The 16,004-nt window shown below is 37.3% G+C and overlaps 1 protein-coding gene and 1 non-coding gene across 3 annotated transcripts; both read right to left on the bottom strand.

Annotated features, from left to right (window-relative positions):
- Positions 1–2,211: 2,211 nt before the first annotated feature.
- LOC129364477 (5S ribosomal RNA) lies at positions 2,212–2,330 on the bottom strand. The gene has a single exon (XR_008606443.1). It is a non-coding gene; the product is annotated as a 5S ribosomal RNA (ribosomal RNA).
- Positions 2,331–3,007: 677 nt separating this feature from the next.
- Positions 3,008–12,253, bottom strand: LOC129363961 (protein eva-1 homolog A-like). 2 transcript variants are annotated; one of them, XM_055036311.1, is made up of 4 exons: positions 11,749–12,253; positions 6,348–6,515; positions 5,249–5,608; positions 3,008–4,043 (listed from the first exon to the last, which is right to left on the bottom strand). In XM_055036311.1, the coding sequence occupies exons 2-4, from the start codon at positions 6,448–6,450 to the stop codon at positions 3,931–3,933; spliced, it is 576 nt and encodes a 191-aa protein (XP_054892286.1). In that variant the 5' UTR covers positions 6,451–6,515; positions 11,749–12,253; the 3' UTR covers positions 3,008–3,930. The 2 variants fall into 2 exon arrangements, with proteins under 2 accessions (XP_054892286.1, XP_054892287.1); XM_055036312.1 differs by having other exon boundaries at positions 6,348–6,451; positions 11,749–12,252.
- Between the last annotated feature and the right edge of the window lie 3,751 nt (positions 12,254–16,004).

Consider the following 16,004-nt stretch of genomic DNA (forward strand, 5'->3'; position numbering starts at 1 on the left):
ACTGCTTCATACATTTTCCCAATAGTTAGGCCGGTGTCTTCTGTAAAGGTTCTGTTTTAAAGTCCCAAACCTCAAACTCAAAATCTGTTTCAGGTCCCTTAGGAGATGTTCCATCAGGAAAAAAAAGTGTCTTTCCTTCTTGAAGAATGTCTTTTAATCCAGAATCAGTGGCCATTTGAATTTTTCTAGTGCCACCTCCCTGCTTTGCTCTCACCTGTTTGGTAGTTTTTCCATCACTATGTATCCATCCAATCTCAACATTTTTTGTTCCTTTTGGCCTCTTTTTCTGTCTTGTACTTTCATGTGTCATGGTCTCCTGTGGACTTTCCTTTCTGTTCTTCATTTTGTCCCGAAGCTTTTGAAGAAGTCCTTGTTTTCTTTTGGACAATGGCTGTTTGCTTTTGCAGTAGTTGAAAACAGCAATTCTGTCTCCATATGAAGGTAAGAAGTTTTCAAGTGTTGCATCGTCCATGAGACCTACGGCATCACAGTCAATCTGCACAGAAAAAGATGAGAAAGGACAATTACTTAGTCTGCAAATCAACGTCAAAGTTACCTTTAAGATTGTATCCTTACGTTTCTGCTTAAAGCCATTTACTGTTTGGGGAGAATGACAATAATAGCAGTAAATGTTCAGTCCTCTATTTTACTGAAAAAGAGGAAGGACTGGATTGATTAGCTGTGTTTATATACTTATATAACACAGATTCATAAATATACAGTCTACTTAAGATAAAAAGTATCAGGCATAAAAACACACAAGGAAATTTAACAGTTCCTTTTTATTACAAAAGTTAAATATCACATTAACTTTGATTTAGTCAAATGAAGCCTATCGTTTCTGCACCTGAGCGATATATGTGCTGATAGTTTAGTTCAGGGATTGACATGCAATTTCAGTCCTGAGCTGACACATCACACAGTGCAGCAAAATGATTTAGTGAATCTCATAATGTAACTTTTTCCAACGTCGTAACACAAACATATAATATACATAAATAAAATAGCACAGATAGGCGCATTAGTTGAAGTTGGTAAATATATCAGTAGTTGTATGATATTTTCCTTTTAAATGTATGCATATATAAACGTTTGTCACTTTGTACTATAGTTTCTGTCCTCTACTGAACTAAAAGTTGCAGTTTAACACAGCAGACATCTTATTTTAGAAGGTGGCTGACATATACAGCTAACCTTAGTTTAATTGTAAAACATTCAAACAGAAGAACAATAAAATAAACATCCCAAACACTTTAGAGACAATTCCAGCAATTAACAGCTGTTATATCCTTTATTCATCCGTGTGATTTAACATTGTAAATCAGCTTATTCCTTTAACCGCGTAAGCTAACAAACATGCTAACAGCTACCTATAACCGTTCGGCTTTAGACACTGAACTATCCCATTTGATTTACTCACCTTTTGTTCTTCCATTAGTGCAATGGACGCTTCTGGTACTCTTCTGGCACGTAAAAAGTCGCTTAAATCAGACATTTTCTCCAGAACATTGGCTGTCCGCCGTAACTCAACCTGCGTCTGTGTGGCTGCTGCTGGCGCCCATCAGTCCGAATTCTGACTTTTTTTTTTAATTATTTTATTAAATTTATTAAATTTTTTTTTAATAATAAAAAAAATTTATTTTATTTTTATTTTTTCTGGCCCACAATTTTTTTTTTTTTTTCTGTCACTGTTTTTTTTTTTTTTTTTTTTCTGGCCCACAATTTTTTTTTTTTTCTGTCAGATTTTTTTTTTTTTCTGCAGCACAATTTTTTTTTTTTTTTTCCTGCGGCACAATTTTTTTTTTTTTTTTTTTTCTGGGCCACAAAATTTTTTTTCTTCTTTTTTAACCTTTTCTGAACCACTGAAAAAAAATTTTCGGACATTTTTTTTTTTTCCAGTGGCCCTAATCCTCTTCCGTACAGTCGAGACAAACACATCCACTGAAAAACGTGCGTGGGTTTTATTTCCCGACTGTCCTCAGATGGAACAGGATTCACGATGCATTCTATTTGTTTCTGACAATCAAAAACAGACCTACTCTGTAACTATGGGTGCTGTTTGTAAAGTTAAATTACCAGGTTTGGTTTATTCAGCGTATATTTAGCAAAATAAACCAAACTAAATATTCTGGGGTTTCTGGTTTTGTGTAGGTCAGAAACCCCATCATGGTTAAAGAGAGCCTGTGCTGTTTTCGTGAAAGAGCCAGCAAAAGCTTACAGCACCTGGTATTCCCAGGCGGTCTCCCATCCAAGTACTGACCAGGCCCGACCCTGCTTAGCTTCCGAGATCAGACGAGATCGGGCGTGTTCAGGGTGGTGTGGCCGTAAGCGGAGAACCCAGAGCGACACAGACTATTTATCCAACACAAAGAAGCATCGAACGATCACAGTAATTTAAGTCGTGTAAAAGAAATAAAACTACCCAAAATATAGAAGTCAACAAGAAGCTTGTCATTTTGTGTGCTGTTTCACCTCATCACCGCTAGATGTCCTCAGTTAGCTTTTTCCACATCACCTGATTGACTTCACCTTATTTGTCACCTGAATCCACTTTGTCTCGTACAAAGTTTTTCTTGTCTTATTCTGCCCATTTCTTGACATTTCCAGATGTGATTGGCTTACTGTCCCATTTTGTTGGAGTTGCTTGATATTTTGTTTTTCATTTTTTTTGTTGTTGCTGTATTTACTTTAGTACTTTGTGGGGATTTTGTTGCTTGTTTATCTTGTGCTAGTTAGCTTAGATTGTTTTCATTTCACCTGAATTAACATAGTAACGTTTTTAAAAAAGAAATGAAAAAAAGAAAGACGTAGAAAGCATGCAGTTGCACTTTTTCGACAGCAGATGACGTACTTTACACACTTTTAAATTTTTTCTTCTTGGTTGTTGTGGTCCAAAATATCCATATATTTTGGACCACATCATCTGCATGATATTAAATTCATCATGCAGATGAATTTAGTATAAATTCACCTGCATGAATTTATATTAATTTTAGGGTTTAAAATACATTTTTTTCTTCTTTTTACTCAAGGTCGATTAATAATGCATCAGAGATTTTCATTTTATTTTCTAAAAACAAGATTTTTCTGCATACTCTGAAACTGCTTCAGCTGACTGATATCCTATAAGCCACACAAATTAAATTTATGCATTCATTTTTAAGTGCTTGTGCTGTTGTTAGAAGCAGTAGAGAAACAAATGGAAGTACAATATTGTGCAAAATGTGAATTTTGCATAATAGGTCCATGTTGTGCTTTTAAAAAAAACTGCAAAGCCACACCACTTTAATGCCTTAGCAGTTTAATCAGTACGTCAAAACAAAGTTAATAAAATATTAAAATTAAGTTAATAATTCTTAGTAATTGCTCAGATTGAGGACTCTCATAAAGTGATGCAACAGATCTGATAATCCTCAGTGCTTCATGTGTCTGATGTCATTCAGTGTGCAACCAGATGAAATTGAAATGCAGTAGTAAAAGCACCAGTATTCATATCGCCATGTCTTCATGGTTTTCATGATTGTCTCGGAAGAGGAAGTCGGCCTTCAATATAAAAGTATCAAGTTGCAACACTGATTATTGCAGGTTCACAAACAATATAGGGTCAGCTGAGAAAAGTGCAACATTATTTTATAAAATCAAGCTGTGGATGCTAGATTGTTATTCCCTTCTGCTCCGTTTCATGTTCTACTGAGAAGTGCAGAAGAAAATTAATGGCAGCCCAGAGTCCATTAAATATCAGCTACAGACAATTTTGTTGCTAAACAGTCTTTGAAAAATCCATTTCTGTCCTCTCTTTTAGTTCAGCTCAAACAAACCAGTGTTACCTCATTGTTCAGAGGCTCACTGCGGCAGAGGAAATAGTTTCATGCTTTTGTTCATTTTTCTGCACCAGTCAACCATCTGACTGCCTGTCTTTTTGGTTTTCCATCAGTAATATCTGTTGAGGCTTTGGGTCACTGTGCTGATGTCTGGTTGTCCATTCATCCAGATCTCTCGAAGAACCCGTTCCCGCTCCTCCAGTCGCTGGGCCCGGTCCAGCTCTAAAGACACACAAGCAGACACTTTTAAACAAACCTGACTTCCTGTTAGAACTTAACATTTCGTTTCATTTACCACATAAAGTTGGACTGTGGGCAGAAACCCAGAACATTAGAGCTAAACTCAGAGCTTACAAGAAAACCTTATCATAAAAAATAATTTTCATCCATTTGGTGAGTTATTTATTTAGTGTTTTACTTGGTGAGCAGAGGTTTCAAACCATTTCTTCTTCGGTCATTCTTAGCCCTGCCTCAATGTTTGATTATGTTTGTGTCATCACCGTTTCTAACACACTGGATTGAACATTTCACATACATTTAACATGTTTCTCTTGCTGGACTCTTACAGATGCCAACAACAACCTTATTGTCCTAAATCTTCAAGTCGTACCTCTTACATTAATTATAATATTTCACCAATTTAGAAACTGAGAGCTGTGTTTTGAAGTCAGTCAACGACAAAACTTGCAACTTTTCCAGCAACCACTGTACAGCACATGAAGCAGTAAAACCAGCTGACCAAAAGTACTGGAACTATGCTTTGGTTGCTCGGTGACGGGCTGGGCTCGGTAGATGTTGCTCGGTGACAGCACCGAATTTGACTAAACAATTAGGAGGCTTTTGAAATGGCTCATTTTCCAGACACCAAAAAACATTGACATCAAGCCATAAAACAGATGCGTGGTTTATTTTAAGTGTTGGGCTGATTTTAGACACAATTGGGTCCCAAGTGGAAGAAGAAAAATGTGAAAAAAGTACATTTTGGATAATGGTCTCCTATTTTTCCCCAGAGAGTAAAGAACTTAGAGCGTGAGATCAGTTTATTAGATTTATTTTAAGCTCTTTAACGCATCTTAATCAAAGGTAACAACAGCTGAATTCACATTTGCAGCTTGAATGCATATTTGTAACATAATGTTTTTCATTAAACTCTCCTGTTTAGAGTTTCTATTGAACATAACACATGAAACATTGACCAACATGTTTAATGTGTCCGATTTTAGTGTTGGCACTCATCAAAATGTAACGTTTGTTCAATTGTTGGCTGCATGGTGTTTTCTTTAAAACTTTGTAATCTTGTGTTTTTATTATGTAAAACACTTTGAGCTGCCTTGCTGCTTACATGTTCTGTACAAATAAACTTGATTGATTGATTGAAGGAGACTAAATGATGGGGAACCATTCAAAAGTGTTTCTGTGACAGATACCCTCAGACGATGTGAACATGGTGGCGTTCAGCAGAGCTCTCTCGAAGCGCCTGCGTCGCCGTGCTGACAGGTCAGACGTGTCATCCCAGTCCTCTGGCTCACAGTCCCCAGTGTTCCCAGTCACTCCAGAGGCCACAACCACAGCACCGGCGTTGTCTGGGTTGCCGTCTGTGAGCTGAGGGCGGGCACAGAGGCGCTGGCGACGGTGATGTCTGACCCTTTGGCGATTCTGAAGGTCGTTGCTGTTGCCATAGTGGCAGTCCGCTCGGCAGTGTATCTGGAAGACGATGGCGCACAGCGTGACCAGGAGACCAACACACACACCGCCGAGGAACACAAGAGCTGTTCTCTCAGGTTGGTCTGCGATAAAGGGAAGCAACAATTAACTCAGAGTTAAACGGGCAGCTGATGGTTTCATCCTCCTCTGTCTTTACGTTCTGCATCTCCTCCTTTCACTGCTTCTTCAAACTCTTCATCTGGAATCAAACTTCCTGTTTCCACTGCCTGATCTTCATCTAGTTTCCACCTTTGATTCCTCATATTTACAGAATCAAGATAAAAAACGGTGGGAAGGTTTAGTCTGATTTGAAACAGAGAGCTACGTTTCCATTGACGATGTATTTGCACAAATTCATGTTTTAGTTATTCATTTACTGCTTCAAAAATTCAAATTCCCAAAGGGAAATTAAATGTTTGAATATTTGAATTAATACCTTGTAACTGATATTAATTCAAAGTCTTCGAAGAGTTATTGTTGACAGTGATGGCTGTTGACAGGAAAGATCTCCTGCTACTTATTTGAATGTTTTCATTTTAAAAAACAGAATCTGGACATAACTTTACAATGTTTTCTGTCTGATGATGTAATTTTTAAATATTAAATCAGATGTTTTGATCAGTTAACTCAGTACTTGGTTCGCCTTTAAACCAGAAACCTTTTTACACTCTAACTTGAGTAACTTATTGGACAGTTTTTGCTTTTACTTGAGTACAATGTTTGAGCCATTGATGTTTCAAATGCTTGTTCAACACAGAAATATGTGAGGGCCGTAGTTAAAAGACTGATCACAGACAGTCCCGCATGAATTGTTGATCCTACCTGCAATGAAAGTGTAAGCAGCCAAAAGGTTGCTCAGCATCGCCATCTCCTGGGAAGGCATCTTCACCTCCATGTTTGGGCTTCCGGGGGTTGGAGTGCTCATGCTGTGGCAGAGATGAGATCGGTATAAGTTCCTGGAGAAGATAGATCAGTGCCTCATCTCTCCTCCTGGATTGTCAGGTTTTTAGGAAAAAGCAGAAGAGTTAGTGAATGGCTCTGTCACATCCAAACTAACAATTCTGCAAAGCATTTGAAATAATATCATTAGTAATATTAATAAAGCAATTCATTTATTAGTGCCTACAAAGGATTTCAAATTCACCTTAAAAAAGTAACATCCTTATTAAAAACACAATCAAGATGAAAAATGTGAACTACTGGATAAAACAGCAGAATGTTCAGCTGAGTTTCCTTATGAATCAATAGTTTTAGATCATGGTTAACGCAGAACAAACTCATCACAATACAAGGTCATGGCAAATGATTCGTAACTGCAGGCATGTGCAACGAAAGAAGCACACCAGAAGAAATTGATCATTATTTAAAGGGGATTTATTATGCAAAATTCACATTTTGCAGGTTTTTATAGACAATAACAATGTTTATACTTACATTATGGCCTCAATTGCTTCTAAAAACAGTTCAACTGTTCCTAAAAAAAACATTCAGGAGTTTTTAGGCAATAAGTTAATGTTTTTTGATGCCTAGAAAATGAGCCGTTTCACAAACCCCGATCGTTAAGTCACATTCCACGATCAATATCGTTACCTAGCAACCCAGCCTGTTACCTAGCAACCCAGCCTGTTACCTAGCAACCCAGCCTGTTCCCTAGCAACCGAAGCCGAGCTCCAGCACATTTAGCCAGCTGGTTTTATTGTTGTATGTGCTGTACAATGGCTGCTGGAAAAGACAAGTGTTTTGTTACTGACTTACTACTTGCTGCATTCTTGTTGTTTGTGCAGGAGGCTCTACTTCTGCTTTTCTAAGACAAGATTGAGTTTGTGGGGCGTGGCCAGCAACAACTAATTTGGATTTAAAGTGACAAGACAATCTTATGTCATAAGAATTATTTTGTGTAACAAATGTAACAAACATGATTTGTGTAGCCCATAGAGCTACAATAACCTGTTCAAGGAAGTATCATAGGTTCTCTTTAATTTACTCACAATTCAGCTGCTTAAAGCAGTTAATCTATTTTCGCATTTATACTTGCTTATGTACAGCGAACTAAACTCATCTCACTTTCGCACCTCACTTTCGCACCTCGTTTTTCTTCTTCCCTGGCTGCAGTGAAATAATCCCCAGGCAGCCGGGTCTGTACACTTGACCTTTGTGTGGAGCACGTGGAAAAGGGCAGGTGTTGCTCAGTGCTCACACAGTGACCATGTCACCACAGATAAATGTCCAAAATCCCAGCCTGAGTGGAAAACGTACTGAAAGGAGCTCATGACTCTGATGAACTTTATCACCCCCGAAAGGTCACCATCAGAAAGGTTGAAGTTGTCGATACTTTCCAGAATGTATCCCATCTGCTTTACGTTGCATTAAAATACATTGCCTCCGTTGGTCCGGGTCCGTCGGGAACGCATGATATGACAGATAAGGCTGTTTTCTTGCCCCACATGAACAACCAGGGACTGAACAAAAGCAACTGCGCCGAGACTGAGCCATTTTCCTAGCCTTTTAATGCTAACGCTATAGCCACCGGAAGTTGTCCAACCCCACATCCGCTTTCAAACCCGGTAGCGTGAAAAAGGTCTATTATTCACCCCAAATTAGTTGATGTTGCATGTTTTCAGTGTTTATGACTGGCAAAAACCAATGAATGGCATTACAAGGGATAAGCTCTTCCTCCAAGTGGAAATAAGTAGTGATGGTACAAGAAGATGAGATGCAGTGAACATGAAGTTGTACCACTCAGTGATTGGATTAAACTTGACTCTGTGGATTAAGTTCCTAAAAATCCCAGTCCATTGCTACTGGTGCTCTCATCTTTAAGTCAGAATGTTCTTCCAACTTCAACAAAGTATTTCTAACCTGTACTATATTTATTGGTTGGACTTTTAAATGACTCTTAGATACAAGTTAATATTTTACTGTAATTGCTTCTCTCTATGTTGCTGTGGTCACTGATTAATGCATCCTAATTAGACATTTAAAGGTCATAAAGAGCAGAAGATCCCTTTTTAGTGTGTTTTGTGAAAATAAACCTGACAGAAAAAAAACACTGATGAGCATAGGCGTTTGTTTTATCCTTATAACATATTTGTAGGAGGTAAAAATGCCAACATAATGTAAAAGTTAATGCCCTGTGTGACAAATTCTTGCGTTCAACCTTTCACATTCTGGCACATCACCTTCCAGGGTCCCACTTAAGCTTTTGTTGTGGTTCTGCTTTTGTGTTCAGCTCTGCAACTAGAATATTAAACACGTTTGCTCAGAGTCCTTTAGGTTCACTGTTTTATACAAGAATAACCTTAAAGGTCACCTAATATGCTTCATTGAACAGGTTCGGTCAGGTCACAAAACATGCTCATTCCATTCTGATTGCACAAAATTATTCCTAGATAATGAGATTTCAGCCTGCTCAGTTCAGTGAGCTCCTTTCAGATTGAGCTGTTTTAGAGCGTCTTGTCACTTTAAATCCAAATAAGCTGCTGCTGGCCCCAAGAATCAAGAAAGTGGTTTCTACATTGTAAGTCAACAGCTTCTTCCAGTAGTCACTGTTCACCGCATAGAGCAGTAAAACCCACTGACCAAAACAGGGTGAGTGGAGTTGAATTAAATGTCAGTGAAATATGCAGGATATGTATTGTTTGTTTTTTCCTCCTATCCAGTGTAAGAAAATATCTGTGAAGACAGAGCAGCTTCTTTTTTTAACATCTAGAAATTGCTTCACACTGTCTTTAAACATTTAACTTTTAAACTGTGGCGAAAACACGAACGTTAAAACCTAAATGTTGTACTCCAGTGACGAGAAGCTATAAAGGCAGGGCACGAGTTTAAACTCTGATAAATAAAAAATGCATGATGCACTCTGAGGAGATCAAAGTGGCCTAATTTCTCAGGATGTCTTCAGCTGTAAAAATGCAGAAAGACAGCACTACTGACCTGCAATAAAAAGACAGCATGCTGGAGGACAGATGTGTGTTTCGGCTGTCACATTTCTGAAAGCATCCAGATTTTTTCCCCCCCTGTCATACCTGTTCATTCTCAGAAAAGCACCACATCAGGGTTTGAATTGTTGAACAAAACTAACCGAGGAATTCAGCAGCGTGGCTGTTGACCATAGCGTGAACACAACCTCAAAGCACTTCTAAATTCACCGACTGTCAGAGTCGCTTTGTGACGGTGTGTGGAAAAGCTCCAGGAAGCGGCTGCCCTTCCTTCTCACCCTCTGCTGTTTTCCCTCCAAAGTCTGGATGCGACAGTTCCACTTACAGCAGGAAACGCGTCAACATGACTTTTTTTATTTAAGGTTATTACAAGCCCAGATTTTAAAACAGGCATCTAATGAATATCTCACTCTGATATCAGGCAACTGAGCATCACAGTTATGTAATGTCATCAGACAGACACTCAAAGCCTCCAGCCACGTCATCAACGCCACTCTGCCCAGGAGTCAACACAACACAAGCTATAACCTAACACCGTCATCTAGCTGCATCCATCACTGACACTGTCCATTCGCCCGATTTTAAATAGAAAACACAAAATATTCTTTTAAAAGAAACAGGCGTCACGTTTCTGGTGGGAGTCACTAAGGAATAAAAACAATAACATGCGTGATAAAGGGACGCATTCTTACAGTATAATAAAAACTGTACAACTGCATTTATTTTTAATTAAAATTATATACTTGCATAATAAATACTTCATGAGTTGCACAACATATAGTAGAACAACAGCCTTATTCACAAAACAGATATTATATGAGATTGTATTGGGCTACGTTCACACTGTGGCATGAAGTGACCCAATTCTGATTTTTTGTGAAATTAAACATTTTTTTTGCTGTGGTCATTCAAATAAATGCGACTTGTGTTCTCCAGTGTGAACCCCATTCTCTTAATAAAAGTCAGTGTATAAAGGACTTTTTACAAAAACAATAATAAAGCAATATTCTTTGAAAACTCATCCAAGTTTAATGTTGAATGACTTGTGTGTACAAGTCTGCACTTTAGTAAAAATCCTGAATGTTAGTGATTTTAACATTTAATAAAAATTAAGGTAAAAAAAAAAACAGGGTCAAAATCCTTTTGTTGTATCTAAAAAGTAATATGATTTTTTTTTTATTGAGATCTCATCCTATGACAGTAAGTTGTGAATTAATTCAAATTCAAAAGTACTTAACTGATTCCAAAGAAAAATTAAATGAATAAATTTGAATCTAACAAAGCCTTGAGATCATAAATATTTGGCTTTCCCAAATATTTAAAAGCTTTCTTGTGAACTTCTGAATTTGAATAAATACATTTTTAAAAATCTAAAAAAAGAAAATCTTGTTCTTTGTCATCATTCCGGCAACGTTCAAATTAAAATAGTTTTGGTCGTCGTATGCAGGTAAAATTTAGTCGAACTTAATATTGAACAGAGAAGAAAAAAAATGCCTTTTTATTTTACAGTGCACTTTAATATCTGCTCACTTCTAATGACTGGATAATAGCGTAAAAGTGCATTGAAAATACATTTTATTATTAATGACCAGGTTGTAATTTTAGTTATTTCAATGTGTGAAGTAATTCAAATACATTAACCTTGTAAAATAAAACACATGTATTTACAATTCTCAGACTAGGACTATCTGCTCTTGGTGTACATGCTGTATTCTCATTGCTAATTTTTATTTCTTTTTTTGTTAAATTAAGAAAACATTTAGGAACAAAGTAATTCTGATACTTGTTGTATCACAGAGTGTAATCTTTACCTTTCTGCTGTGACTAACGAGATTATTACACAGCAAAATGTTGGTTGAGAAAACTGGCGCTCCTACAACTCTGCCTCTAAGCACACACACACACACACACACACACACACACACACCCCCACACACACACACACACACACACACACACACACACACACACACACACACACATCTTCCAGAATGCTCTCATTGAAGCTGAAGTGTATTTCTCCCTCTGTGCATGTCTAATAACACTAACACGATGTGACAGTGGCCTTTCCCTCTCCTGCTGCTAACGTGACACGCAGAAAGAACAGAAACAATCAAATGAGACAAAAATGCAAAGAAAGCAGCAGAAAGTCGACAAACTGAGCAGGAGCAGTGTTAAATATCGAGACAAAAAGGGATACAGAGGAGACTTTCTGCACAATACTTGCATCTGGACTACCAAAAAGTGCAGTTTTTAGCAAATATTAGGTATTTTGTTATACTTACAGTTTAATAATAACAGGATCCAGATTCCAGTCTTCTGCTTTCTCTTCTTCAACTCTCCTCTTTACTCCTGTCCTTTGTAGTCATCTCATCTCACTGCTCATCGCTCTCCTCCCCTCTCCCTTCACTATTTGCTCTTTCCTCTTACACAGAAACTAAAACAGTTCAAACTGTACAATCAGATGCATAAATCCACATAAAGCCTTCACTTGGGCACACAAGCTCCAGCGCCCCTCCCTGAGTTCTGCAGGAGCAAATTAAAAACGTCTTTCATTCTTCTCTTCAGTTCTCCAGTCTGATGCAGCAGCAGGACGCGGAGGGAAGAGGAGGAAGAAGAGGAGGAGGAGGAAGAGGAGGTGCGTTGCTCCGACTCTTTTCCAGAGGGCAGTTTTCCACTATTCCATTTTAGTTTTTCCAGGTTATTTTCCAGACAGAGTTCCAGAGGTCAGATCGCGAGGGCAGAAATGTGACATGAAAGACCCGGACAGGTCGAGTGAATCTCCCTCTCCCCTCGCTGCCAAACCTCTGCATCCTTTTCTTCTTCTCACTTACAGGCAGCGATGCCACACACACATTCACATAACTGTACATGCAGACCGGGTGCCACTCCTGTTTAGAGAGAGGAGAGGAAAACACAGAGCAATTTGTCATGTCACTAAATCAGTGGTTACAATGTGAGACTTGTCACAAGCAGGCCTGTCAGAATAACAAATTTACAGAACAATAAACTGACCCAAACGTTATTGCGATAAACGATGAAATCGATGTCTTGAGACTATTATTAAGAAATATATTGATAATTGCATAACAATGCAAGTTTGCGCTCTTGAAGAGCAATAAGCTTAAATACCTATGACAACCAAAAACTGAGATAAAAACCTACGGAAGCTGAGAGCGGACATATTCTAAATCTACGTTTTCCCGATGGTTTTCTCAACATGAGATAATCTTGAGAACACAAGATGATATATTTAATTCAATTCACATAAAATTCAAAAAAACACCTTATTGATCCTAAATGGAAACTAAATTTTTGTAGTAACTCATATTAAGTCAAATTCTTCACAACGAACCTGAATTTTTCAAAAAAGTAATCTGGCATTTGTGGCTCTGAACCAGTTTTATTTTCCTGAGAGCAAAATGTCTCCTCAGGTTGTAAAGGTTGAACAATCCCATAGTTTCTTGTCTCTGTATAAATAATCATAAAATCCCAACATTGAAGAACACATCTATGTAATGTAACTACGTAATAAAATGTTAAAAGTTTGAAGTGTATAAATTCTTCTGATGAGAAAAACATAAAGAAACAGAAGTTTGCATGTCCAGGGTGAGCCAGCAAACCATGTTTAATTTAGGTTAAAGTCGACCAGATTCTGTTTATTAAATTTTGATCAGCCAACCTGTCCTGCTGGCAGGTAGTTTTCTAGCTGACGTTACGCAACAGGAAAAGACTGAAAATCTTCCCGCCTCTGGCTGGGGGGGCTGGCAGCTTTTTCCAGGCCAACGGCTCTCAACAGGTATGTGCAAGAAAAACACGCCGGCATCCCCACAAAGCTGAGAGGCAGAACTTACTAAACGACTTCTCAAATCAACCGGCATTTCTCAAACAACTAGGGGAAAATCTGAGTTAGCTCCTGCAGCCAGCTTCAGAAATATTACCAACTTCTTTGAGTGCAAAGCTTCTTCAGCACTGCATTTAAATCAAGCAGATGAACTTATACCGTCAGTGTTTTTTGCCGCATGCCTGCACAATCATGCCTTGCTGCTGCAGCTCTTCACAGATCCCTTTGTCACCAATGACAAGTTGTCAGAGGTTAGTATCGTCGCCCTCGTCTACCCCCTGCTGAGTGAAGCCGTCTAATTTAATGTTAACGCTGTACGTATCCTACATTGTACATCGCTGTTAGGTGAACGGGAGGGTAACTTCAATGACAATAATCCTCTCAGCCTGCAAGCGCTCTGAAATAAATGAAGTAATTTGAAGTGACAAGGACAAACAATAATTAAGAGTTCAAATTGGATTTCATGTGACAAATTTAGAAAAAAAAAGAAGAAAAAAAGCTGGAAATATGATCAGTAAAGTACCAAAAGTGGAGAAGTGAAGGGATTTTCTCTACAAACAATGTATTTGTCAAACATGCATGAGAATACTGCTAATATTCAACGGTGGACAGTAATGTATGGAGCTACGTTATGACCAAAAGCAATTTATGAAATTGAAAAAAAGTTTAAAAGATGTGAAACTGAAAACTCTTTCTCAAATACATTTTTTCTACTTTACATTTTTTTTCTTTAGAACAAACGTTATGACCCCAATTTAGCTCTGTAAGGTTTGCCTTTAATCTTAGCCTTTCATTTTGTTTTTTAGTTAATTTCTAAGCATTTTGCTGTTTTTCTCCACTTAGGTGTAAAATCAACAAAAAGATATTTTTGGATAATCTAAAACCGCTTTTAATTGAAATTGTAACATTAAAGTGGGAAAACCTGCAACATTTCTGGAACAGAAATCTGTTTTATAAATAATTTTAGTGAACTAATCACATTTTTCCAGAGAACAGATTCAAAATATAAACCCATAAATCTCCTCAAAGTTGCTGAATCCAAATCCAAACACATTTACAAATGAATTATTTATGGTATGTGTAGAGAAGTGTTTGCCTGACTAGTTATGGTTCAAGTGTCAATGATTGCTTCTGTGTCTTTAAGCTTTCCTGTAGATAAAATATCACAGGTGTTAAAGAAGCAAAAGAGAGAAAAACTGATATTTTTGCTTCAAACTTAAATATGTTAAAACACTAATCAAAGATTATAAACATTAAGCACAATCTGATACTGTACATGCTGAATGTACCACATGTGGACCTCTTGCATACCAGTGCATCTATTTTTTGCATCTCCTGCACAGGTTGATGAAATATTAAGAGTCTGAACTCCATGTAGTGCATCCTGTGAGGAATCATCTGTCATCAGTTAAATATTGAGGGACAGAAATAAAGATGGGGAGCTCAGTTTTCTCTGCTGGGTTTTACTGACGGATAAATCATCAGTCATTAACTACCAAAGAATGAACAAATGTCACTAACATTGTTTTACCAATAAAACTATGATTTAGGATAAAAGCTACAGATTAACCATAACATGCTGTAGTGGAGCATATGTTGGAACTGCAAAAAATAATAAGCAGGCTAAATCTGTAATTTAAACAAAAATAATCAAGAAAACAACTAGTTGTAGTTTCTTGGGAACTATTTTCAGCTGTTGATAGTTACAAATTCACAAATTTTGAAAATTTTTACTGGAAATAAGAAATAGATGTGGAGAAAAATGGAAATAAATGACGTCTAAGTTTAAGGTAGTGAGATCATTACTTATATATAACTTGTAAACATGGGGGAAAAAAAACATATCAAGCTTCAGATATCAGTTTAGATTAGATTTATTGTCACTACACATTATACGAGACAATAAAATTAATATCACAGCTCTTCTTTGGGTTTTATAAACAGTCATGATGCATAAAACTAGATAGAAGTATGACCTGGAAAAAAAATGCTAATTGAAAAACAAAACGGCAACAAAAAAAAAAAAACAATAACAAAAATACTCCGTTTTTCAGAGTGTTTGTCTCAAACCAGCTGTGCAGGAGCTCAGCTGGCAATGATGCAGTGCCCTTCGACTATGACTTAATAATCGGAAGATTTTTGAAACGGCTCATTTTTCAGACCCCCAAAAATATTAGTATATTCCCATAAAAATGTCTCGATGTTTCTAGAAACTGTTGAGACCCAAATGGAAGTACAGAAACATAGAAATGAGAATTTTGCATAATAATGCCAGAGTATTCATCACATCCACAGTGGCTATCTTTTTTTTTTTTTTTTTTTTTTTTAAACATGCTGATTAATAAACGGCATCCCACAGCAGAGTGTGGCCAAGCTAGCGACCAGCATGAACAGGAAGTGCCAGGCTGTTGTGAATGTTTAGCTCCTGCACACATTTCTGAGGCTCCTATCTGTTATTGAAAAAGGGTTGAATTGCTGATGTCATGCTTCTTCTAATTTCTGTCTTTTAATCCAGTAACAAACCTCAAACAAGACTCAATAAAAAGTATTTTTTTGTTGAGTTTCTAGTAAGATATCTTAAAATAAGACAAAACGAGCTTACAAGTAACTTTTCAGTGAGACGTATGAGTTTGTTTTAAGTCACTATTTCCTGATGAAAAAGTCACTAGAAAATTATTTGTCTGTTGTCTTAATCCA

This window comes from Poeciliopsis prolifica, unplaced genomic scaffold, assembly GCF_027474105.1.
Source record: "Poeciliopsis prolifica strain line A6 unplaced genomic scaffold, Auburn_PproV2 SCAFFOLD011, whole genome shotgun sequence".
Lineage (NCBI taxonomy): Eukaryota > Metazoa > Chordata > Actinopteri > Cyprinodontiformes > Poeciliidae > Poeciliopsis > Poeciliopsis prolifica.